Source organism: Acipenser ruthenus, chromosome 18, assembly GCF_902713425.1.
Source record: "Acipenser ruthenus chromosome 18, fAciRut3.2 maternal haplotype, whole genome shotgun sequence".
NCBI lineage: Eukaryota > Metazoa > Chordata > Actinopteri > Acipenseriformes > Acipenseridae > Acipenser > Acipenser ruthenus.
In genome coordinates, this window is record NC_081206.1 from 17,119,901 (window position 1) to 17,146,677 (window position 26,777).

The 26,777-nt window shown below is 38.7% G+C and overlaps 1 protein-coding gene across 3 annotated transcripts in view; it reads left to right on the forward strand.

Annotated features, from left to right (window-relative positions):
• LOC117973932 (regulator of G-protein signaling 6) overlaps nucleotides 1-26,492 on the forward strand; it is a 128,069-nt gene extending 101,577 nt beyond the window's left edge. For 2 of the 3 annotated variants that reach the window (XM_058991338.1, XM_058991339.1), the window contains exons 5-18: nucleotides 544-650; nucleotides 2,225-2,276; nucleotides 3,592-3,656; nucleotides 5,930-6,006; nucleotides 6,150-6,231; nucleotides 7,255-7,329; nucleotides 8,213-8,311; nucleotides 14,975-15,036; nucleotides 15,888-15,998; nucleotides 18,160-18,285; nucleotides 18,961-19,147; nucleotides 20,013-20,102; nucleotides 22,549-22,602; nucleotides 24,027-26,491. In XM_058991338.1, coding sequence (XP_058847321.1) covers nucleotides 544-650; nucleotides 2,225-2,276; nucleotides 3,592-3,656; nucleotides 5,930-6,006; nucleotides 6,150-6,231; nucleotides 7,255-7,329; nucleotides 8,213-8,311; nucleotides 14,975-15,036; nucleotides 15,888-15,998; nucleotides 18,160-18,285; nucleotides 18,961-19,147; nucleotides 20,013-20,102; nucleotides 22,549-22,602; nucleotides 24,027-24,077 — 1,238 coding nt within the window. In that variant the 3' untranslated portion in view covers nucleotides 24,078-26,491. Of the gene's footprint in view, nucleotides 1-543; nucleotides 651-2,224; nucleotides 2,277-3,591; nucleotides 3,657-5,929; nucleotides 6,007-6,149; nucleotides 6,232-7,254; nucleotides 7,330-8,212; nucleotides 8,312-14,974; nucleotides 15,037-15,887; nucleotides 15,999-18,159; nucleotides 18,286-18,960; nucleotides 19,148-20,012; nucleotides 20,103-22,548; nucleotides 22,603-24,026 lie in introns of all 3 variants that reach the window. The other variant, XM_058991340.1, reaches the window with a different exon arrangement.
• Nucleotides 26,493-26,777: the final 285 nt, after the last annotated feature.

The following is a 26,777-nucleotide window of genomic DNA, read 5'->3' on the forward strand; positions in this document are numbered from 1 at the left end:
CATTGTGTGACCCTGAGCAAGTCACTTAACCTCCTTGTGCTCTGTCTTTCGGGTGAGACGTAATTGTAAGTGACTCTGCAGCTGATGCATAGTTCACACACCCTAGTCTCTGTAAGTCGCCTTGGATAAAGGCGTCTGCTAAATAAACAAACTGTCAACTGTCCAATTTCTTTCATTCGGTTGAACCTTTTTTAGCTTTCAAAAAATAAAAAAAATGAAATGCTTAATTCCAAAAATTTAAAAGTAAAATATTTACATACTGGTGGATTAAATCCCATTTTATATTTGATATTAACAATAATAATATGTGATTAGACTTTAACATAGGTAACAATAATACTGTTTTAACAGATATGGTGCTATTATTTGTGTTTCTTTTTAATACATTCATTCATTTTCTTTATAGATATCTGCAACTGTTATTTATTAACTACCAGTTGCCTGATGAAAAGTTTCTATCAAGCTTCTAAATGGACTGGCAAGCTGTCATCCACTTCTCATGAGGTTAATATAATCTAAAGCAAAGCGAACTTTGTTTTTCAGGTGAAGCAATCCACTTAGGAAGTCTAATTGCTGCACAGGGCTACCTTTTCCCAATATCAGACCATGTCCTGACCCTGAAGGATGATGGGACTTTTTACCGCTTTCAAGTGAGTCAAGTGAGGCCTCAATATGACACAGGGGGGAATCAGTTCATAGCTCAGTCGTGGGATCGGAGGACGCCCACTGACTTTCATTTCTCCTGAGCTGTGTGGGGAATTGCTGCAGTGAGGGAACATAATTGGACATTCTAAATTTAGGAAAAAATCTGATTACAGACATAATAAAAAGATAAAAGAACAGTAAAAAAAAGAAATTGTAATTTGAAACTACTTATTCAATAAAGCAACATTGATATGCTAATTGAACCACAGTAATTATTGCACAGAATTTGCTACATTTCCCTCACCTTTCACTGAGAATCTGATTGGCTTGGGCCCAGACGGAATCAAAGATTCAGCTAAGCCAGGAAAGAGGCCATCAAAATGAGTCACTGATGTACATGAAATAAAAATGCTTCAAGATGTGCCATCACAAGACACAAAACAAAGCAAAACAATTACAGCAACCGTGTCACCACTGCCTGCTGCGAATCTGAAAATAGTGATGTGCTGATAAATCACTGACAAGGCTTTACAGGGAAAAAATGATTTTCTATTATTCTCATGTCCCAATCGGGTAGCACCATCTCTTTTTTAGAGAAGGTTTCTTGTAGAGAATTTGAAAGTTAGAATTTACATTGCCACTTGCCCCTTGTGTTACTGACTTCCTACCTGAGCTCTTCTATACATTCTTCTTCTCCTCTTTAAATATATGCTAAAGATTTTAATTAAAAAATACAAACAAAGGGTAATACTTTCTGCAAGCATATCGGTAAAGAAAATAATTGTGTCACTGGAAGGAATCAAAACCTCCCTCTGTTACTGGTGGAATCATCTGATAGAAGTGAAGTGATTATAAACAATAGGATATGGCAGCAGTGACAAACCTAATCCTTTTATAATGTGTGGATCAAAAGCAATGGAGTATAAACACACCAAAGATTACCTATTAGATGAATGATTGAGCCATACAAAAATATATTTTGAATTCCAAGGTGGATACATATTGTTTTAATTTGTAGAACAGGAATAAGGGAGTGGCCAAAAGATTGAATCAATGAGATATGGCCTTACATTACTGTAAGAAGTCAGATGTATTATATACACTCAAACACAAAATGTACAAATGTATTATAGAAATGATTTGTGTGTAATATAATGAACTGATTAATATACTTTCTGCATGAACATAACAAAAACAATAAAATCTGAGATTTCAAGATATTTAGTGACCAAGGGGCCTGTGAGCAAACAGGGTGTTCTACATTCCTAAAGATTGATAACATTTTGTGACTGGACTGGACTGATGGCTTGATCATTAAACTGGTTTGCATATATTTAAAGTGGAGATGATTATCTGTTCAGAGATACCAGTACGTAAGGGTCTGAATGGGATAAAAGGGGAAATAAATGTCCCACATCCAGAATGCCATTGGGATCCCATTATAATCCCAGTGTGTTACCCTACAGAAACCCTAGAAGAACCAGACCAATGGATTTGGAACACGTATTGCCCGCTGGTTCTCATACAATAGCACACTGTCTTTTTGGTACTGACAGTGCCATGGTTTCTCTCTCTCCAGGCTCCTTATTTCTGGCCGTCAAACTGCTGGGAGCCAGAGAACACAGATTACGGTAAGAACTATTTTCTCTTTGCACTCTATTTCACCTGAGAGCTGAGGAAAATGAACCTCACTTTACCTAATAAAAGAGAAATCAAACTGTTTTCACAGACTAACTGACTAAGGACTGCCTTACACTTTCTTTACACTTTCTAATAAGCAGAACCTCCAATTTTACACTCAACTTCTTTTTATTTTAAATTGGGAATTTTGTGCTTGTGAAAGCAGAGAGAGAGAGAGAGAGAGAGAGAGAGAGAGAGAGAGAGAGAGAGAGAGAGAGAGAGAGAGAGAGAGAGAGAGAGAGAGAGAGAGAGAGAGAGAGAGAGAGAGAGAGGACTAATTTAACTAAATACAGAATCAGTGACCACAAATCGAAACGGGCAGACACAGAGCACAGTGGAGACCCACTGAGAGAGGTACATAGAATTGAGAGAGCGATACTCCCTCAGGCTGGCAGACAGAATAAGAGGCTTTCTGCTCCAGAGCCAAGAGGAGAAACTGAAGGTCTTTCTGGGGCAGAGGAGAGAGGGAGCAATAATAGCTGCAGTTTCTAGCATCCTGCCGCAGGGCCAGAGACACATAATAGATGAGCCCGACGCACAAATATAATGGTTTATTTCATGTCTGCTCTTTTGTGTTAATGCAGTGTATCTTTGGCAATACTGTTATTATTATTATTATTATTATTATTATTATTATTATTATTATTATTATTATTATTATTATTATTATTATTTATTTCTTGAACTTGTCATGCCAATAAAGTATTTTAACTTGAACAGATAGAGAGAGAGAGAGAGAGAGAGAGAGAGAGAGAGAGGAGAGAGAGAGAGAGAGAGAGAGAGAGAAAGAGAGAGAGAGAGAGAGAGAGAGAGAGAGAGAGAGAGAGAGAGCACCTCAATCCTGACCTGAACACTCCCTGCCTGTCATTCAGTCCTGGGTCTTGTAAGGTTTCTTGCAGGAGTAATGTTGGTTAAAATAATATTTTGCTGAATGAGGATTCAATACAAGTTTTCTGAAGGTTTTATTCTTTACATGTGGCAGCTGTACTGTTAAGATGCATGATGTTTTTACATTGTAATGGATCTCCTCCTAGCGGCTGATGAGTTCATAATACTGACATTAACATAACAAGGCACATGCTTACACTACCTCTCGACAACAGAGCTCTCTAGTTAAATGGTAAGAGGTTCGTCTTTGAACCTTATGGTTTGCGGTTCATGTCCAGCCCTTTCCATTCAATTTAATGGGCTGAGATGCCAATTCATTACAGTATGAAAGCTGTGGGCTCTATATTACTCTTCTGAAGATTTCTGCTCTGTTTACAGCCATCTACCTGTGCAAGAGGACAATGCAGAACAAAGCAAGACTGGAGCTAGCTGACTATGAAGCAGTAAGTACAGGATATATGGGCATTGCTGACATAACAAACCTGAACCACAAGTTTTAAACTTCAGTCAAACAAGCTACTGTTGTTGATGGCCACAAGACGGAGACATGTGTTGCTTGTAAATGCGCTGGTCCCAAAAGACACAGGACAAGTTGGAAGAACTCTGGCAACAATGCAAACCAATCATAATTAAAAATAATTGTCACATGAATAAAGCTTGCTGTGTTAAAGGGAAGGATGGCTGCTGCTTCTCTAACACAGGCAAAGTTTGTGGAAGAGAAAGAGGGGGAGAGAAGAAAAAATGTTTTTTGGCATTGGTCGTATATTTTAGAAATTTAATGTGGAGCTTCAGCATAGCCTAACACCTACACATTGCTTCAAATAATGCTTTCATTCTCAGTATTCTGTTACTGAGGCAATGTATTCTGAGTATAAAATATATTGGATGTAATACTGTAAGCCATGCAAGTATGTAATAGGACTGTGATACCTATTAAGCTTTAAACAAATGTTATTTACCATAGAACAGGAAAGTCATTGCATAACATTTGAAGGGTAACTTCATTTATTTCTCTTTGTGATTTGGATGTCTTAAAAAGAAATAAAAGAAATACAAAAACAAAAAAAAAACACTTAACCTTTATTCCAAATCAGCACATCACCATTTTTATTACCATGTGACACTACTGTCAAATATGATTGGCTGGTATTGAGCAAGCAGACATTGTATCGCCAGCACTGACTCTGAGCTGAAGCTATCTATACAAAAAGAATGGCTTGGAAATGAAGACATAATGAAAAACAGTTTACTTGCATATTTGATAGCAGTGTTTCAAACGCGAACAGGGTCCTGCGACAATTTAACACCTGACCGTGTTTAACAAGAAAGGTGCAGGAATCGATAGCCATTATGTGCTATCAGAGAGTTCAAGCCAGGTCAGTCCTTTACACTCAGGTCAGACTTCCACAGATAGCAGGCTTTGCTCAATAATTCTTAATGAATCTGTAGATAAAACATGAGATGAGTAGCAAGCAGCAACGAAGCCAACACCAGAATCTGTTGTGAAGCTGTCATGGTGTTCTAGTGACATCAGCTAATCAGTTAGCTGTTATGTGAAGAGAAACTGGGATTTAGCAGAAGAACACTTTAAAGAAAAGCTTGGTATCACATGCAGGTACGACAGTGTGGTAAATCCAATGTATTTATTTGTTTAAATTATTGATAGCACTTTGGCTTAAATAAACACAGAATAACATTGTAACAACTGTGTGATTACCACATTCATTTGGTATCACATGGTAACTACAGTGTAATACATTGTTATTACATAGTAGCACCATGTGTAATGGATCTCCTCCTAGCAGAGTTTATAATACTGACATTAGCATAAGACACATACTTCTCGACTACTGAGCTTGCTCTTTATTTGAATGGTAAGGCAATTGAATGGGCTTAGGTGTAAAGCTAATGCACATGGTATATGTCAGTCCCTTGTGCTGTAATTATGCACTTATAAAACAGTAAGAATGTGTTTGTAATTACCAATGTATTACCATGTTATAACACATGTATGTGATTGCTACCAAATTATTTTACCAGGTAATCTCTTGAGAGGTAACATCTTGTTTCAAGAGAGACCTGGAACAAGGGAGGCTGCACATTCATACAATAAGTTACAACAAAAACATATGCATAGACAAATCCATAACTCCACACATGTCTTAGTTTGAAAAGACTGAGACTGATTGAGGCTGAGTGAAAGGTAGAGCGAAAATATACTGGAGAAAAGCAATTCGTAGGTTTGTATATCTTAGTAAACCAGTAGTCATATATGATGTAAGGACTACCAAGACAATTGTTTGTACAACTCAGTTATGTGTAGTAAAATCATGTGCATCATTTTAATTACTGCCTGTCTCATCTGTATTAGCATTGTGATAGAAGTCAAAATAGACCACATTTGGTTTGGTGTTTATTTTTATTGACTAAACGTAAACAATTATAGAACAATTGACCCTTTTCCCAATATGTTATGTACCGTTTTACAGCTTATCACACATATCCTTTTTGGAATAAAAAAGCACTACCAGTTAAGGATACATATTTCCTACTTCCCTATTTCCAGAGAGGTATGGTAAAGCATATTGAAATGTTTGCAGACTTACCATAGTTTCTTCTCATTGAGTGTGAAAAAGGATGTTTGGAGCTTGAGGACTCGAGGGCCAAGACAGAAACATATATATTGCTGATTTGTTTTGTTTCCTTTCCATTGCAGGAAAATCTGGCCAGATTACAAAGGGCCTTCGCAAGAAAATGGGAGTTCATCTTCATGCAAGCTGAGGCCCAAGTCAAGTAAGTATTTACAGGAAGCGCACTTTAGAAATACTGTCTGACCAAACGTGCTGCGGTGGGTTCCTTTACCTGTGCTGTCTACTTATTCTAAACGGTGTGATGTGTACTCCCTGGTAAGTGTTTTCAGCTTTTTCTTTGTTTAGGGTCGACAGAAAAAAGGACAAAACTGAGAGGAAGATTTTGGACAGCCAGGAACGAGCGTTCTGGGATGTGCACCGGCCTGTTGTGAGTTTATGGGACTAGGACAAGGACGGGGGAGGGGCATGTACTGCACAGGGCTGGTTTATCCACATATGCTGTATAATATCTGGTCGATATCGAGGTAGGGTTACCATATGACTCCATGTACACTAGGACAGTTTGGGACAGTTCAGGCATTTCAACTCGCAAATGCATTCTGGTATGTTTTACCTGTCTCAGGTACCTTTCACAGTGGGACTACACTTACCAGTTGAAAAGCCTGAACTAGATTCTGCAAGCTATTTACTCCAAATTGCCATTAGCATTAATTTTGCATGAAAGGAAAAAAAAAAGTACTCACAAGATCCTAAATAAAATGTATGAGTTGCTTTTACTATCTGAAGATATCGTGCTAATGACATTTTGACGAAATCAGCTTAGAGAGTTGAGCCTATGATTACAAAATCAATCGGATGTCGAAACAACCTCCTGAAAACATCGCTTCTTTATTGCTTGTAAATAAATTGTGATTGCTGATATAGTTTTGTAAAACAACAGATTTAATACATGTTTAAATACAATTATACTTTGTAGAAATAAGATTACAAACTCCATGAAATCTCTAGGGGGACTTCACACACACACACTGGATTTGAGAGCTTCTCCCTAGGGTTCCTATAATCATTTCCTATTCCACTCTAATCTTGAAATGAAAATGTTGGCTCTGGCAACAGCTGGAAAAACTGGTCTGGCACCAAAAGTATTTTTCTGCTCAGGCAGTGTATGGGAGACTTGTATTACTGTATGACAGCATGCATTGCGATGAACAAAACACTGCTGCCTGGCGTTCAATATTTATTCACACTGTAGCCCTTCAGAAAACTCAAGCACCTTTTTTTGTTTCTTTATAACTTTATAATGAGCGGCTCTTTATTAAGTCATTTCAAAGCAGATAACTAGCACTTTCCAGTGGTGCTAACCTGATTGATTTTGTATTGACGGGTCACACTAAGGAGTAGCTGGCCTCCCCGTTGCCTCTTGACTCGGCCTCTCCCCCTCTCCCTGCAGCCTGGCTGTGTGAACACCACCGAGATGGACATCCGGAAGTGCCGCAGGATGAAGAACCCACAGAAGGTGAAGAAGGTGAGGGGTGAACAGGAGTTCCCTCTTATAGGAGATTTCCGCAGAATGGGCTGCAATGCCATTTTTGTTTTGTACATTTACCATTTCATTTATACTGTCCAGTTGAAACCATCAGCGTCACTGAATTTACTGCATGTTTCATTTTACATGGAATGCACGTTGATCCATTAATTGCCATTGTCTTCAAACTATTCTTTGCTACTTTGTAATTTTTGGAGCATTTTTAACTGACATCTACCTGTTGTTTTCTTTAATTATATTGTTATGATAACTTACTCAAATTTCATTAACTGCAAAAGTTAAGGTTAAATGTAACTATTAATTATGCAAATATAGCCCTTCAGATGCTTTTTGACTAAAGCCTACACATTAGGGTCAGGACCACCTACTCTACCACACTTGGTATCCCTGAATAGATCATTCTGTCTTGAAAAAAATGGAGTTATCCAGCAATTCCCCATCCCCAGGTGTACTGCTTTCCTAGAGAAAGGCGAACATTTCGGGGTACCATTCTACTTGTGGGATGTCTTGCTCATTAAAATATTTAGCATATTTTTAAACAGGAGACGATTCTATTCAGAGATACCAGGGTATTTAGAACTGTAAGTAAAGGGGTCTGAGTGAGGAAAAATGGGCACTAAATCCCCACCCCTAGTCTTGCTGTAAATAATTTGTTCTTTCCATAATTTGTGCCGCTGCTGTATATTGTTGATAGTATTTTGTGCACTATGAAACAATGCTTGTTTAAAACAAATATTTGTTCCTTGTTGAGAAACGTAAGGACAAGGGCTGCAAGCACTGGGCTCAGCTGGGTGTGTTAAATGCTTGTGTGACCTGTTGATTGGGTGCTGCTCACCTCTCCTCCCTGTTCTCCGGTTTGCAGTCAGTGTACGGAGTCACAGAGGATTCCCAGACACAGAGTCCAGTACACACGCCAGTCCAGCCCCAGAGGAAAACCACGAAAGAGGATGTCCAAAAACAGGTAACCCCCCCCCCCCTAGCACTGCTGCAGAGCCACACAGTCCTTTAGGTAAGCAGATGATGCAACTGGTCTTAAAGGAGTACGAATCTCAAGGTTTCAGACTTTATTTTCTAAACTCTTATTAACATTCCAGTAGAATGACTGGTCCCTCTTTCTTGTTTTGAAGATCTTGAGGTTCTATTTCATTCAGAATATATAGATTAGTATACAGAATGCTGGACATCAAAAAATGTGTCCTTTTCTTCCTGGCATAGTCACAAGGGCTGTATTTTTTTCATGGGAAAAGAAATGCTTATTTCTCTGCATTTCATGGTATAAAAATAAATATTTCAAGATTAAACATAATGGGCAGGATTTTCAAAAAACTGTGGTATTGTATCAAACTCGTGGTATAGTATTGAGAGCTTTAGTAGCAAGTGATTTTCAAATGAAAAGTGTTAATTAAATCAAACCGGTAATGCTTTGAAATTGAGTCGATGAGGTTGTTAATGAATGCATTTCTTGTGTAAATGCTAAATTATAGAATGTTTAGTTTTTATGTCTATTTTTTAAAGACATTGGGGAAGATGTACTAAAGTGTTGTGCCTGTCGCAATAGTCGCAGACCAGTTGCAAACGAGTCGGAAGTCTAGGGTGAAATGTACTAAACAAGCGCAATGCTGTTAGCGACTCTTTAGTAATGCTTTGCGGCAGCAGTTTTTCTTTGCAGTTGACCTTAGATGAATATGTAATTATGGCCGTTCCTGCATAAATCCACAAAAAGGGGGTTCTCAAATATTATAATGAGATGTACTAAAGCTGCCGGCAATTGCGACTTCTTGTACTGGACAGAGCAATCTTTAGTATTAATATTTCTGATCTTTGATGCAGCTGGTGTCTTTTTCGTTGAAGACACTTTAAAGAAGTCGTGCAGCTCTATGCAGTGTGTTCAATCACCTTACTGGAAGCAAACTAAACTGGCTGCCAGATTCCTAAATGCAGTGTAACAGTCAATAAGGCAAACACTTGCTGTATTTATTTTTTATAAAAATATTAATATTTACACTATTCTTCCAGAAATTGGATTACCGGGCAATAGGTACATTTCACGGAAATCATGAAATCCGTGATAACTGTGAAAAAAATGCAGCCTTAGTTATGCACTCTGGAAATATTCCACATTGAAGTATAAAATACAAACAAAAAACATTCAACACAAGAAAGGAGGGTGGGGGAGGGCAGTGGTAATGCTGCTAATGCCAAAAGGTAGTAAGAAAATGGATTTTAAAATGCATATTACAATAAAAAAATGTTCCTGTGATCAAACTGCCGCTTCCTGAAGGTAGTGTGTTGACCCCCTAAGAAGATTTACGCCAATGTGAGCCCAGGAAGAGACCCCCACTCTCATTTACCATGTGACTCCTGAACCCTTTTTGATCCCCAGGAGGCAGAGAAGCTATTGCATTGATGAATTAACAAGCTTATGCTACCTAACCCTTGACAGTCATATCGGTTTCATCTCTATGTGCATGATTGTATTTTAATGTACAAGCTTATATGGAATGAATTATGAATGAATGACAATCAGTTACCACAAAGGCACAACAACACAGCTGCTGTGTTCAATGACATCCCCAGAGGAGGAATTGAATTCTGTGTCATTTGCATTCCTGTGATGACCTGAGCACAAGTAATAATCAAGCAGGAAAATGCTTGGTGTTTATCTGTTATAGTATTTTGCTCAAAGAGACAGCTTTTCATATATATTTAATATATAATCCCAGGGCTTATTGGCATCAGCTATGAAGATAGGTTGAATTAACTGAATTTATTTAACCTAGAGCAAAGGAGAATTAGGAGGGACTTGACTGAAGTCTTTAAAATCTTAAAACGAGTCGTCAGAGATCATCTTAACCAATACTTTAAGCGCATCACAGAAACCAGGACCAGTGACACAGGGGACATGAAGTGCAGATAGATTTATGACGAAGGAAGGAGGCAGTTCTTTACACAGAGTGGTGAATTGGTTACCTAGCCATGTTGTTGATGCTTTATTATTGGGATTCTTTAAGACCCAACTTAACAAGGTTTTGAGATCAATCAGCTACTAGGAACTGGACGAGCACTGATGGGTCGAATAATATATATATATATATATATATATATATATATATATATATATATATATATACACACACATACATACAGTATATGTATATATTGTAAACGAGCGGCACTCACTCGGGTTCGTTGCCCCTTTAAAAACACGACCCAGCACACAGAAATGGCGTTTTCAAGCACTGACACGCTATATTTTAATAAACACAAAATCAACAAATACAAAATAAAAATAAACACCTAACTCCTCTTGGAGCACTAACTCAACTTTCAGGAACACACTGTCTAACACGGGACAGCTATGCTGTTTTCCCATCCTTACAAAAACACAGGTTTGATACAACACTTACTTGTTTTTTTTAACTCTGGCTACCCAGAGACAGCGCACCTCTTCTGCCTCCTTCTACTCAGCAGCCCTGAGCATTCTGACTGCTCCTCTTTTATACCCTGCACCTGGTTCTACTTAAATAACGATCTCCAGGTGCAGGGAATAATTAAGCAATAAAACAATTAACCTAAACAAAACAATTCAACAAATCAATTAGCAAATTAAATGAAACAATAAAGCAATACAAATCAAACAAAAAGGTGCATTCCACACAGGTTTCTCTCGCAGGGAGGTTTTAACCCCCTCCCTGCTGTCTCTCACAACCCACTATCTTACAATATATATATATATATATATATATATATATATATATATATATATATATATATATATATATACACAGTATATGTATATACATAGTTGGGTTTATACAGTTGGGTTTTTACTGGAGCAATCTAGGTAAAGTATCTTGCTCAAGGGTACAGCAGCAGAGGGATTATATATATATATATATATATATATATATATATATATATATATATATATATATATACAGCTCTGGAAAAAATTAAGAGACCACTGCAAAATTATCAGTTTCTCTGGTTTTACTAATTATAGGTATGTGTTTGGGTAAAATGAACATTTTTGTTTTATTCTATAAACTACTGACAACATTTCTCCCAAATTCCAAATAAAAATATTGTCATTTAGAGCATTTATTTGCAGAAAATGACAACTGGTCAAAATAACAAAAAAGATGCAGTGTTGTCAGACCTCGAATAATGCAAAGAAAATAAGTTCATATTCATTTTTAAACAACACAATACTAATGTTTCAACTTAGAAAGAGTTCAGAAATCAATATTTGGTGGAATAACCCTGATTTTCAAGCACAGCTTTCATGCGTCTTGGCATGCTCTCCACCAGTCTTTCACATTGATGTTGGGTGACTTTATGCCACTCCTGGCGCAAAAATTCAAGCAGCTCGGCTTTGTTTGATGGCTTGTGACCATCCATCTTCCTCTTGATCACATTCCAGAGGTTTTTAATGGGGTTCAGGTCTGGAGATTGGGCTGGCCATGACAGGGTCTTGATCTGGTGGTCCTCCATCCACAACTTGATTGACCTAGCTGTGTGGCATGGAGCATTGTCCTGCTGGAAAAACCAATCCTCAGAGTTGGGGAACATTGTCAGAGCAGAAGGAAGCAAGTTTTCTTCCAGGACAACCTTGTACTTGGCTTGATTCATGCCAAAGCTGCCCGATTCCAGCCTTGCTGAAGCACCCCCAGATCATCACCGATCCTCCACCACATTTCACAGTGGGTGCGAGACACTGTGGCTTGTAGGCCTCTCCAGGTCTCCGTCTAACCATTAGACGACCAGGTGTTGGGCAAAGCTGAAAATCGGGCAGATTTGTCTTTGTGAAGGACGCATGAATCAAGCCAAGTACAAGGTTGTCCTGGAAGAAAACTTGCTTCCTTCTGCTCTGACAATGTTCCCCAACTCTGAGGATTGGTTTTTCCAGCAGGACAATGCTCCATGCCACACAGCCAGGTCAATCAAGGTGTGGATGGAGGACCACCAGATCAAGACCCTGTCATGGCCAGCCCAATCTGCAGACCTGAACCCCATTGAAAACCTCTGGAATGTGATCAAGAGGAATATGGATGGTCACAAGCCATCAAACAAAGCCGAGCTGCTTGAATTTTTGCTCCAGGAGTCGCATAAAGTCACCCAACGTCAATGTGAAAGACTGGTGGAGAGCATGCCAAGACGCATGAAAGCTGTGCTTGAAAATCAGGGTTATTCCACCAAATATTGATTTCTGAACTCTTCCTAAGTTAAAACATTAGTATTGTGTTGTTTAAAAATGAATATGAACTTATTTTCTTTGCATTATTCGAGGTCTTACAACACTGCATCTTTTTTGTTATTTTGACCAGTTGTAATTTTCTGCAAATAAATGCTCTAAATGACAATATTTTTATTTGGAATTTGGGAGAAATGTTGTCAGTAGTTTATAGAATAAAACAAAAATGTTAATTTTACCCAAACACATACCTATAATTAGTAAAACCAGAGAAACTGATAATTTTGCAGTGGTCTCTTAATTTTTTCCAGAGCTGTATATATATATATATATATATATATATATATATATATATATATATACAGACGTGCTCAAATTTGTTGGTACCCTTACAGCTCATTGAAATAATGCTTCATTCCTCCTGAAAAGTGATGAAATTAAAAGCTATTTTATCATGTATACTTGCATGCCTTTGGTATGTCAAAGAATAAAGCAAAGAAGCTGTGAAAAGAGATGAATTATTGCTTATTCTACAAAGATATTCTAAAATGGCCTGGACACATTTGTTGGCACCCCTTAGAAAAGATAATAAATAATTGGATTATAGTGATATTTCAAACTAATTAGTTTCTTTAATTAGTATCACACATGTCTCCAATCTTGTAATCTGTCATTCAGCCTATTAAATTGGAGAAAATTAGTCACTGTGCTGTTTGGTATTATTGTGTGTACCACACTGAACATGGACCAGAGAAAGCAAAGGAGAGAGTTGTCTAAGGAGATCAGAAAGAAAATAATAGACAAGCATGGTAAAGGTAAAGGCTACAAGACCATCTCCAAGCAGCTTGATGTTCCTGTGACAACAGTTGCAAATATTATTAAGAAGTTTAAGGTCCATGGAACTGTAGCCAACCTCCCTGGGCGCGGCCCCAAGAGGAAAATCGACCCCAGATTGAACAGAAGGATAGTGCAAATGGTAGAAAAAGAACCAAGGATAACTGCCAAAGAGATACAAGCTGAACTCCAAGGTGAAGGTACGTCAGTTTCTGATCGCACCATCCGTCGCTTTTTGAGCGAAAGTGGGCTCCATGGAAGAAGACCCAGGAGGACTCCACTTTTGAAAGAAAAACATAAAAAAGCCAGACTGGAATTTGCTAAAATACATATTGACAAGCCACAATCCTTCTGGGAGAATGTCCTTTGGACAGATGAGTCAAAACTGGAGCTTTTTGGCAAGTCACATCAGCTCTATGTTCACAGACAAAAAAATGAAGCTTTCAAAGAAAAGAACACCATACCTACAGTGAAACATGGAGGAGGCTCGGTTATGTTTTGGGGCTGCTTTGCTGCGCCTGGCACAGGGTGCCTTGAATCTGTGAAGGGCACAATGAAATCTCAAGACTATCAAGGCATTCTGGAGCGAAACGTACTGCCCAGTGTCAGAAAGCTCTGTCTCAGTCGCAGGTCATGGGTCCTCCAACAGGATAATGACCCAAAACACACAGCTAAAAGCACCCAAGAATGGATAAGAACAAAACATTGGACTATTCTGAAGTGGCCTTCTATGAGTCCTGATCTGAATCCTATCGAACATCTATGGAAAGAGCTGAAACTTGCAGTCTGGAGAAGGCACCCATCAAACCTGAGACAGCTGGAGCAGTTTGTTCAGGAAGAGTGGGCCAAACTACCTGTTAACAGGTGCAGAAGTCTCATTGAGAGCTACAGAAAACGTTTGATTGCAGTGATTGCCTCTAAAGGTTGTGCAACAAAATATTAGGTTAGCGGTCCCATCATTTTTGTCCATGCCATTTTCATTTGTTTTCTTATTTACAATACTATGTTGAATAAAAAATCAAAAGCAAAGTCTGATTTCTATTAGGGGTACCAACAAATTTGAGCACGTCTGTATATATATATATATATATATATATATATATATATATATATATATATATATATATATATATATATTGTGTATATATTTGAAATTCTACCAACACATAACTCACTGAGGCCCCATCCAGCACAAACTCTAATTGCATTCAATTGTAGCAGTAGAAATTACAATTGGAGTTTGTATCGCTGTAACATCAAAGTTAGATTCTCTGTGAAAATGTGTTACCAGGAACAATATTTTGTGTTTCAGTATATACAATAAAAGAAAAGAAAAGAAAAGAAAAGAAAAGAAAAAAAAGTTTGCCTAGTAAATATATATTTATTTATTTTTTCCTTAGTTTAGGTTTAGGTCGCTTGAGTTCATCTTATGAAAAATGCATCTAAGTGTAAGACTGTATTAGCTTCAGCCCTCAGTGAAAGCCAGAATACTCTGTCACAGACCTTATAAAATCACATCTAGGTTTTAACATGCAATATCGTGACTGCAATTCAACTTTCCCATTCTTTAGTGTCAGCTGGCTTTTTTTCCCCCAGATCACCTTTCTAAATACACAGCTGGACAGGCACTGTATGAAAATGTCCAAAGTAGCTGAAAGGTGAGTGGGTCTGTTAATTCCTCTGGCACACTTTGGGGAGACATCAATTTCTAAATAAATACCAAAATTAGAGAAAAACAAGACTTTGCTTTAAAACATGTCTAATTCTTGTTTTTTGTGCTACTAAATGTAAGTGTTTCAAGGTTGGCAGCATATATATATATATATATATATATATATATATATATATATATATATATATATATATATACATAGAGAGAGAGAGAGAGAGAGAGAGAGAGAGAGAGAGAGAGAGAGAATTTCTAGATTTAATTCCCTGTATCATGGGGTCTCACTATAAAGTCTTATAAGACTTAAAGGACTACTCTGACAGGACTAATGTTAGCATTAAGTATATTGTGTATTAGCACAGGGGTAGCAATCTGAGCAGTATCAAAAATAGTAAACGCAAACGTAAACCAAACATTTAAATTTCAGGTCCTAAAATATGTGCATGTTTTTAGGAAATTCAAAAATAAAATAAAAAAAAAACACATGGTTTTACAAATAGTATTTTACTTAATCTCTGCAAAAATGAATTATTTGAGCTATTAAAAATATTGTCTCTCACATTTTAATTGCAGATTTGCAGATACTCAATGATTTCATGTTCAAATAAATGAATAAGTTTGACCTCAATTATAACTAGAAATTCAACCGAAATTAGTTTCAGAATCAGGCATGCATAGATAATTAGATCATTACCATTCTTTTCTATTTTACTCATATAAAACACAGATTTGAGAATTACATTTTGTGAAAACCTACACCTTTATTAACATATGTTCATTAGTAATAACTGCGTAACGAAGCATGGACTGAATGTTGGCTGCTCACTCCTTGTCTCTCAGTCTGATGACGTATACAGAGCAGTTCCTGGACTTCGATCCCTTTTTGACGATGCCTGACCCATCTAACCCATGGATCAGCGATGACATCACATTCTGGGAGCTGGAGGCCAGGTAATGGAGCCTGCTGTTCAGCACTCGAAACCAGACAGAACCGCTAAGGGGTAACATTGACACTGTTTATTTTTTATATTGGCAGTGTGAACAATTGTGCCTCTATAAAGGGCTGTAATTGTGCTTTTGAAGGGAGGTAAGTCACCGGCTATTATCCACATTTATAACTAAGGCTAATATAAGTGCTTCAATTAATGTTAACAAACAGCCACAATGAAACAGCCTGGCTGCAGTGTGTGTCCACGGTACCAGCCATGGCTCACAAGCTGGAAGCACAACTTTAGGAAAGCGTCTCCGGTAGTTGAAATCCGCACTGTAAAAGGGGATGGGATCCGCAGGTAGAACACACAGAGACCAATGGTTTCCCAGGGATTACTCCTTTTTGTTTGATAGGCATCCCTGGGAAACCACTGGTCACTAGCTGTACTAACGATACGCCTGCATTGCAGAGCGCCCCCAGCTGGCTCGAATGTGCCTGACAGTCAGGGCCAGTACCTCCCCTCTCACACTCACAAGTTTGTATTCTCTCAGTGCAGCAAGCAGTACTGCGTCTCTTAAAGCACCTCGTAGGTTCTCTCTCAATCTCGTCAATATTTCATTGATAGGGTACAACTGGCTGATAACAATTAGTTATTTTCTTAACCGCAAATATATCATATTTAATTCATATTTTACAGTCTGTAAACAAGCTTATTGAAACGTTTTCTCTTGTTCTTTGCTGTGCTGCTAAAGCCTGCCTAGCAACACCCTATGGGAGGACAAGACCTTGAAGTATTTACCATTTGTATCCTGAAATAAAATAAACAGCAAGTGTGCCTGAGCTCTCCTGGAGAGGGTTGGCATGAAGTACTGATACACCTGCAACTTGTTCTTTAGCATCTAAACCCTTTGTTTGTCAGTGTGTATACAGTTTATATTATATTGTGTATACAGTACAGTGGAACACTAATACAGTTTTAATATCAAATTAGGACACAATACATTTTCTGCAGCACAGGCAGACAACTCATGGGTAAGGAAAAAGGAACAAAAACATTGAATATTTCAAAGAAATGACTACAGAAGACCATGTAAGAGTGACCGTGAGCTACTGTTAGTTAGTGTTTTACACTTCATTCTGTGGAAAAATATTTTATTCAGAACTAAATTCATAAAAAAAACATTTTTTTTATTTACAGTTCCAATCTAGTAGCTCAACCAGTGATGGAAAAGTTTTAAAACAGTCATTCTGTTTGAAAAAATGTAATTTAATTAAACCCCTGCATCTTTGATTGTTTTCCTTTGTGTTTTGGTTTATATACACATTCGCCTCCTAAGAATTTTGTATCCTTGATAATAATAACAATAACAATAACAATATATATATATATATATATATATATATATATATATATATATATATATAAGGGCTCAAACAGAATCCTCGACTTTACTGATGTCTTGTGTAATAGAAGACCCTATTTGCAAAACTTTAGACTATTTTAAGGACTGTTTTTGAAGAGGTTAAACATTGCTTCTTTTGCAAGCTTGATTTTATGCATCAAAAAAACAGTTATTGACAAAACATTCTTTAAAACAGTTCTTAAAGTTTTGTGAATAGGAAGATATTTGTCTAATTCATGGTTTTTATAAGTTTTCCGTGCAAGACGGTTAAGCATGGGTGCTCTTTCTCAGAGACACCAGGGTCATGTTTGCCCATTTCTATGAGGCCAGTTTGGACATGGCTTGACTGTGGGGCCACACGCAGGACAAAATGTGGGCTTGCAGTGGTTAACCATGGTAAATGTAATTTCAGCTATTTATTTAAACTAGCCCTTATAATGACTAATAGAGTCTGCTTGCAAGCAACAGTCTTCCAGTGCAATGCAAGTACCTCTATAAACCCTTCAATCAGAATAAACTTACTCATCCCAAAGCCACCCAAACACAAATGTACAGTATAGGTTTGTTATAGATACCAGTCTGTCAGAAGTACCCAGGCCTTTATACAGCTTCTGAATGTGCAAGTGACCTATGACTATAGGTAATCATGGTGAAAGCAAAGGTTATTATGGCCTGCAATTTGACCATGGTGTTTCATAGTTTAGGAACATGGCCGTACAACACAAACATTCATTGTCTAATGCTGTCTGCGCTCTCTGTCTTCCCCTGGTTTTTAAAGCAAGGAACCTGGCCAGCAGAGGGTGAAGAGGTGGGGCTTCTCATTGGACGAGGCGCTCATGGATCCTGTGGGGCGGGACCAGTTCCTCAAGTTCGTGGAGTCAGAATTCAGCTCAGAGAACCTCAGGTAGTGTGTGACAGAACTGCATACAGACAGTGACTGAATCCACTCCTCTTTAGAGCTGAGCGACTGGGAGGAAGGCAGTGTGGTCTAGTGCTTAGAGCTGAGCGACTGGGAGGAAGGCAGTGTGGTCTAGTGCTTACAGCTGAGCGACTAGGAGGAAGGCAGTGTAGTCTAGTGCTTACAACTGAGCGACTAGGAGGAAGGCAGTGTAGTCTAGTGCTTAGAGCTGAGTGACTGGGAGGAAGGCAGTGTGATCTAGTGCTTAGAGCTGAGCGACTGGGAGGAAGGCAGTGTGGTCTAGTGCTTAGAGCTGAGCGACTGGGAGGAAGGCAGTGTGGTCTAGTGCTTAGAGCTGAGCGACTGGGAGGAAGGCAGTGTGGTCTAGTGCTTACAGCTGAGCGACTAGGAGGAAGGCAGTGTAGTCTAGTGCTTACAACTGAGCGACTGGGAGGAAGGCAGTGTGATCTAGTGCTTAGAGATGAGCGACTGGGAGGATGGCAGTGGGATAGTGGTAAGAGATGAGTATTGGGAAGGAAACAGTGACCTAGTTGTTAGAGCTGAGGGACTGGGGAGGAGACAGTGTATGGTTAGTGGTTAGAGCTGAGAGACTGGGAGGGAGGCAGTGTGGCCTAATGGTTAGAGCTGAGGAACTGGAAAGGACATCCTCGTCCCCTGCAGGTTCTGGCTGGCAGTGCAGGATTTGAAACGACGCCCCCTACAGGCCGTCTCAGCTCGGGTTCAAGAGATCTGGCAGGAGTTCCTGGCCCCCGGGGCCCCCAGCGCCATTAACCTGGACTCTCACAGCTACGAGCGGACCAGCCAGAACATGAAGGATCCAGGGAGATACAGCTTCGAGGACGCCCAGGTCAGTGCAGCTATTCCCATTGCCACCACCAGGGGGCAGTGCTTCTTTCTTCTGTATGTGCCTTGATACTTAAAAAAAATCTACAAAAGCTATAGTTCAGTTCTTAGATTTTCATCCTAAATGTGTCCAGCATGTTAAAATACATCCCAAGATTGATTTGTCAACTTTCCATTCAGTAGCTACATACAGCAATAACTGGAGAATCCTGGTGCTAACCTACTTAACGGTAACAGCCAGCCAAGTATGAAATGCATTGATAACTCAAGAGCCATTAGGCTGGTTTCACAGATCCACACTATTCTTGGACTTCCTTGCCTAAGATAACATTAGCAAATCCAGCACTAGTGCTAATCTGGGTCTGTGAAAACACATCCAAAAATGAATCATTACAATTCTGAAAAGGCTGTTATTTCTCATCTTTCTAATTTCCTGCACCCCTTTCTCACGTCAGTGTTCAATAATACAAACAGGCCAATGTCTCCCTCTTGTGGCTGATAATTATAGTGAGTATTGTCCAGTATGCTTTCCACATTGATATTATAGTACTGTGTCATAAAAAACAAATTGACCCATCTGATGAAAGCAAGAACAACAACCATATTAAATAAATGTCAAGGATGAAATGAAAAATGGAAACAAAACAACGTGAATGATACTTGGGTGAGAACATGACTTAGTTGCACCCTATTTATTCTGCATTGTGCTGTTGTTACTCCCTAGTGACCTGCTGTCCACACGTCCCTTACTGTACCTCTATGGCAGCCTGGGATCTCCTGTCTGTGTCTGGGATGCTGTGCTCTCTCTGCATCTTCTTCCAGCACTGATTTCCTGTCCTGTCTGACTGCCTGCTCTCTGTCTGTTCCAGGAACACATCTACAAGCTGATGAAAAGCGACAGCTATGCACGCTTCCTCCGCTCCAGCACCTACCAGGACCTGCTGCTGGCCAAAAAGAAGGTGGCTCCTTATAACACTTAACCCCCCACTGGGAGGACAGATAGCCAGCCCTTTAAGAGCCGTCTCCCTGTCACTCAGTACCATAGCAACATTATTCAGATGTGCTTAGCCAATTTCAATCTAAAGATTCCTTCCTGTCCAGTAGGTACTGGAACTCAATACACAGTACAGTTGACTCCTAGTGTGAAGCTTACCTTGTGAGATCCAAATACTTGCTCAAAGGAAGGAAGTGAATTTATTGATTTATTGTGTGTTATTTATTAAGTATGCTTAGCTGTTTAACAAAGCAGTGGTTTTATTTTGCTGAGATTAGCAACGCATTAATACATACATGAGGGTTGCGTTACCAAGCGGACCCCTCCCTTTCATGGGGTACAGAGTTATAGATCCTTCTGGAATTTAATTGATGTTACACTGCTTAGGGTCTCCCCAGGGAAGAATATGTGGATGTACAGCTGATGAAATAACTGCAGAATTTATACACAAATATAGTGGTTATACTTCTGTTTATAAAGTATATAATGCATCTATAAATATGTTATAAATTATGTTATACCATTAATAATAATAATAATAATAATAATAATAATAATAATAATAATAATAATAATAATAATAATAATAATAATAATATTTTGTTTTAGCAATGCAAAGTTATAAGAATGTTTACCGTAACTCAAGCATTTATAATTACCATAGAACTAGAATTTGTATTTTTTTTAAATATTTATTTTCAGTTTTAATAAAATTCTGGATTAATTGGTTACAACCTGTAGGTTCTATCTTGTATAAAGATTTATTTCTAAGCATGAATAAACAATCGCTACCGCAGACAAAATACAGATTGTAATCAGAAGACGGAGGGTACATGTATAGTTCTTTCATAGTTGCATCTTCAATATAATCCAGTGACTTTCCTTGTGGTGGAGTGTAATCAAGTTTCATCAGTTTTAACTGAAAATCCTATTCATAACATGGCATGAATATTTGAGTAATGTGTTATCACAATATTATAACCTGTTATTCCTTGTTAATAATCATCAAAACTTTTAATAACACATGCATAGATTTTATCATATTTTAAACAGAGTCTCACCAAAGTATTTACTATATTAGATATGGAAGTAAGTTCAGGACTACTTTTACTTTCCAATATCTTCCTGTTCGAACCATTCCACTGCTTGTCTTCCCTCAGTTGCATTGTGTATGTGCTTCTGGTGAGTCAGAGAGGCTGTCACTCTGGTGTGTGTCTCAGTTTGAACTGTCATTTAAACCCTACATGCCTGTCCCTCTCCCACAAGAGAGGATAGTGAGCTAAATATTGTTCACTTCAGGGCACACTTTTCTTTTCAAAATACAGGTACATTAACCACAAGGAGTTACACTGTCGTTACAAGTTCATATTTACTGCATGCACTTAGCACACAATTCTGTTGTAGTGAGAATGGGACGTCCCGATGTTGTCATTGTAGTCTAAGTACAGTACATTTATTAAATAATTTAAGATTAAGTACAGGTTTGTTACTTTGTGTAGTTACTATGCAGCATCGGGCATCTATGAAATGCAGCTGTGGTCATCAATTCACCATGTATTGGAATCAAGTTTGCATATTCACCGCAGTCTTCAGTACTGCAGGAGAAGGGTGTGACACACATACAATATACAGTAGCCAGAAAAGTCCACTTCCTGATGTGTAGGGTGCAGATTAAGACACAGCTTCCGGATGGTAAAGTCATTGGCTTTTAATCCTGTCCAAAATTTGGGGAAAACCCAGCAGGATGGTGAGAAGCAACTGGGATTGAATCTTTCACTGTGCTGAGATCTTTCACTATGCAGAGTAACGAGTCACCGGTAAGAAAAGTGATGATGAAATTGACCTCAGGAAACACAAGCAGACAACAGTTTCCAACAAGAAGCTATTGAAAAGTAAAACATCTCCTAGTTACAAAACGTCTCCTAGTTACAAAACGTCTCCTAGTTACAATTTTCTGTTGGCATGCTTATGTGTTTCCCTGCTAGGTTTCGCACAAACCCAATATACACTATTGTACTGAAAACTCCTGTCAGTTGGCAGGGGGATTCATAGGCATGCTATGTTACCAGTTCCACAGCCATGTGCAGCTGACAGTGCCTGCAGCATAATGAGGGTTCATCGCTGTTGGTTGATAACATAGTGGTTGTGTTCCTTTTTCTCAATACAAGAAACCATTAACCCAGCACACATAAGTGAGCACACAAACTAATGATCTTTAGGCTGCTAACCGCTGCATACTAAAAATCTGCTCTGTCTGATTTCAGCAGCAATACAATGTAGGCTTGTATCTTCCCCCTCTCTGCTCTCACAGTCCCCTCAGTGGTAGGCTGTGGTCACTATGCACCCCCTTAGTTTCACTGCGTCCAGCTGACCTTCCCTTTGTTGTCTCTCCCCTAATCTTCTCCTCAAAGCTTGAGAACGAGCAGGGACGCCGAACCTCCCTAGAGAAATTCACTCGCAGTGTGGTGAGTACCTTTTCAAACGGCACTGTGATGCCGAGCTGTGCTCAGGGGTCAGGGTATTACTCAGTGAAGAACGGTTCATATGCTCCAAATGGCAGCCTTTTTAAAACCCCCCTCCAAAAAAATAAATCCATCAAGGTGCAGTAACTCTGTCACCTGCTTTACACGGTCAGTCAGACGCCTCTTAGCATTTCCAGTAGAAGCAGATAAGCTTATTTATCTTATATCTTGAATTATTTGCACTGATTTTCAATAATCACAGATACATTTCTAATTTATATCTAAGGGTTTAATGAAGTATACTATACTATCCTCTTGAGAGTTTTGAACAGGTTCCTGAGGAGGTACAGGCCCACCACACAGCACGTCACTCCCCCAATTAACCAGAAATCTATAACCCCCTCCCTATCTCCACCTTGTTCACTAAAATGTTCTACTCCAGTTTCTAGTTTTGCATAGTTGAGGCAAGGCAGAGCCTGGAAAGCTTTGTTCAGTTTTTGTAATTTATATTGGTCACTCACCGCTAGATGGTGTAGTATCTACTGACATGTGAGGCAGAAAATATAACATGAATGCTCCAATGACTAGCGCTGTAGAACAGAGATATTGTATTCTCTATTACAACTGAATCCATCCCTCGGCCAGTTACTATTACAACATCAATACAACTATCTGCAGTTACTATTGAGTTTTTGCGAGACCACTTAAAATAAGAACACATCAAATAAGAAATGTTTCTTCAGTTCAGACAGATTATAGTCTTCATGCAGACAAGTACTGATGCTAGCTGTGTTGCGTTATCTCACTGCAATGGGAGACTTAGCATCTCTCACTGTGTCTCTAACGCCTCATGTCAATTCAGACTGATGGGGAAATGCATTGCTCTTGCACTGGGACAGGCATCACCACATATCCCTGCGGCGTGAGGGAATAGGCCTGTCTCACTACAGCAATACAGACATGCTGTCAGCAGAGTGATGGGTTTGAATCTTACAGTGGTGCAATATTTCAATACTCATATAGCAGCACATCTTACTAAGTGTGTAATGCTAGTTGACCATTGGAGCAAGGGGTGGGTGCTGTTATGTACGGCCACATAGAAAATGAAAAACCTTGCTGGTGTGTTGGGCTTGGGGGCGGGGCAGTTGTAGCCCATTTTACCCCACTCAGACCTCTTGCTTGCTTTTAAAATGTCCCTGAATAGATAATCAATCGTCCACTTTACAAATACAACCCAACAGATTGAATATCACTTTAAAGGGACTTAAAATGCTGACAATAAACAGAGTTCACTCATCAGGAGTGCACCAATAACCTGGCAAAATAAGAATCAAAACACTGTGTTTAAGCAATAAATATGGCCGTCTCTGAACTCAAAATATAATACTGCTACATTGGTAAAAACACTCTGCTCTTTCTCTTTCCAGGGAAAGTCATTGACAGGCAAGCGCTTGACAGGCCTGATGCAGTCCTCCTGACAGAGCGAAGAGCCAATCAGCAGAAGAAAGCAGCCTCCAGTCACAGCCCAGCAGGGGAGGGGCATCCAGGGCAGGGCTCGAGGGGGGTGGTGAAACCCAGAGCTGACCAATCTCCTCCCGCCAGTCAGTTTACAGTCTCCCCTCCCCCTGCCCCTCCTCCCACTGTACAGAGAGAGAGCAGCGCAGCACCACGGTACTCCACTAGGGGGCTCACCATGACATTGATGTCAATAAAGTGTAGATAAATGAGATTCCTCTGGGGGTCATTTATTTATTTGTTTTTCATTTTAATTTGTGGGGTTTTTATTTGAATCCTTGTTGATCTCAGAGAATTGAAAACTTTTCGTAGTTGTTAGAGTTTGGGGGTTAACTTCTACTAGTGTTGTCACGCACACATCACAGAGCTTGTGTACCATGGCTTATTTTCTTAGCCCTAATAAAGCCAAAGTTTATGTTCACTTCCACTCCAGACTCTAACTTCACCTACTGCACAGAAGGTTCTGTATTTATGGTGGGGTGTCGGTATGTATAATACTAAACGCAAAGAAAGTTTTGTTATTTTTAGGGCACAAGTTGAAACTTGGAAAGCGCAGAACACTTTCTTTTTTTATAGGTTACTAAATAAGTTATTAAAAAATATAATACGTTGCTAAAATCATTTTTATAATACTGGAGTAAGGCTTCTTGGAATGGTCTTCAGCAGCTAGGCTTGTGGCTATGAACCAACCTGAACTTAAACTTAACCCATTAATTGCCATTGTCCACATTTGAGGACAGGCTACTTTGTAATTTTTGGTGTGTTTTTAACTAGAATCTACCTGTTACCAGTATTTAAATTTTCTCTTTAACTACATTGTAATGATAACTAATTGTGTTAGCCGCAAAGTCTAAATGTAACTGTTAATTCTGCAAAAATAGCCCTTCAGATGCTTTTTTGACTCCTCAAGATAAAATAAGAAACTGAAAATAATTAGGTACATAATGGGTTAAAATGAAGTCTCAAATGATGTGATGAAAAACAGAAACAAGAATTGGAAACCAAACAAAATGAAGGACATGTGGGAAAGAGAATAACCCATTTTAAACTATTTCCATTCACCCATAATCATCTCATCATCTCTACACTGTTGATTAAAAGAGGAGCGTTTAGCACATGACTGTGAGGCTGTCATAAAGAAGAGCTTAAAAACCTGACTTGTCAGTGCACTGCAAAACCATTCATTTAAAGATGACAGAGATACAGCCCTGCTAATTCTAATACATACCCGCCTGCCTCCATAGTACAATATCATGCTTTATCTCACAACTCACATTCATAGATAGAGAGAGCCTTTCTAATGCACTCTATATTGCAATTAAAGCTATTGTGTTAGTGGCTGCAAAGCATGTCAGTCAATAGAAGAAGAAGCTGGTCGAAGGGGTGGGGATAATAAAACTGGCAGTTTAACGCGAGTTTGAAGATTGTGAAGATCTGTTAGCTTCTGGAGCGTATCTGCCTGTGGGATGATAACTGCTCAGCTCAGAACCAATGTTTATACTGACATTTCTGTTTTCAGGGCCTTTGTTGTTGACAAATGGCTTATTAACATGCTTACAAATGTTCTTTTTCTGTTAATGGTTAGTTAAAATATAGGAACCTGCTTATAAACAATTCAAAATAACTGTTTTCAAAATTGCCTTAAACAAATGTTAACATTCTAACTAACCGGTAACAACTAACTAGCTAGTTATTAACAGTTAAGAAAATGACAAAAGTGCTCAAAATGTACAAGTGGCCCTCGTCAGTGAGCATCCTCACATCTGCAGTTCCAGCTTTTTTTTTCAGTGATACAGAATGATAAGTTTCTTATCAACATTACTGGGGAAAGAAAAACAAAACCGTTATTGTTAAAGGAAGTCCTTTAAACCCTCTGAATGGGCAGTTTAAAAAAAAAAAAAAAAAGTTTATTGTCCTACGATATACATTCTTAATAAAGGCTAGACCTGATGACATATTAATTGGCAGCACCATCTCATGCATAGCAGTGTATTGCCAGCAAAGCAAAAGGAAACTTCATCCAAAGTGGGCGATCACTAGATGGCGCTGTCTCTTACTACTGTAGACACCTGGCCTGATTACGCCTATGTTTTGCATTACACAGAAACACACACACAAAAACACATGGAATAAAAACCACTCCGAATGATCTGAAACATTATAAATGGGTAAGGGGATAATGATATTTGAAGATATTTACTCTTAACTGATGTGACCTTTGGAGAGTCAAAAAGCTAGTTGTACGCTTGAGAAGAAAGCATGTCATGATTACCGTACTGCAGTGTCAGATGAATAGCCTGGCTACCTATGTTCAGAGGTATATTAATCACTGCGATGAACTATAATATACTGTATAATGGTATTAAAACTTGGGGGGGGGGGGGGGGGGGACGACACTGTCTCAATAGTATTTGGTGTACTGATTTTGAACAACAAAAATACAATCCATGCAGGGTACGAAGTAGGGTGATTTTGATACCACTGTCCTAAATATCCTAGCTCTGCTCATCGGGGATCTCTGTTTTCACTGTATTTTTTATGTATTGGGGAAAACACTAGCAAGATTAATACAGAGATGCCACAGAGATCCACTGTTTTATTGATGTCATAAATGTTAACCAAATCCATCCTTTGTTTGAGAATGAAATGTGTGTACTGTACAG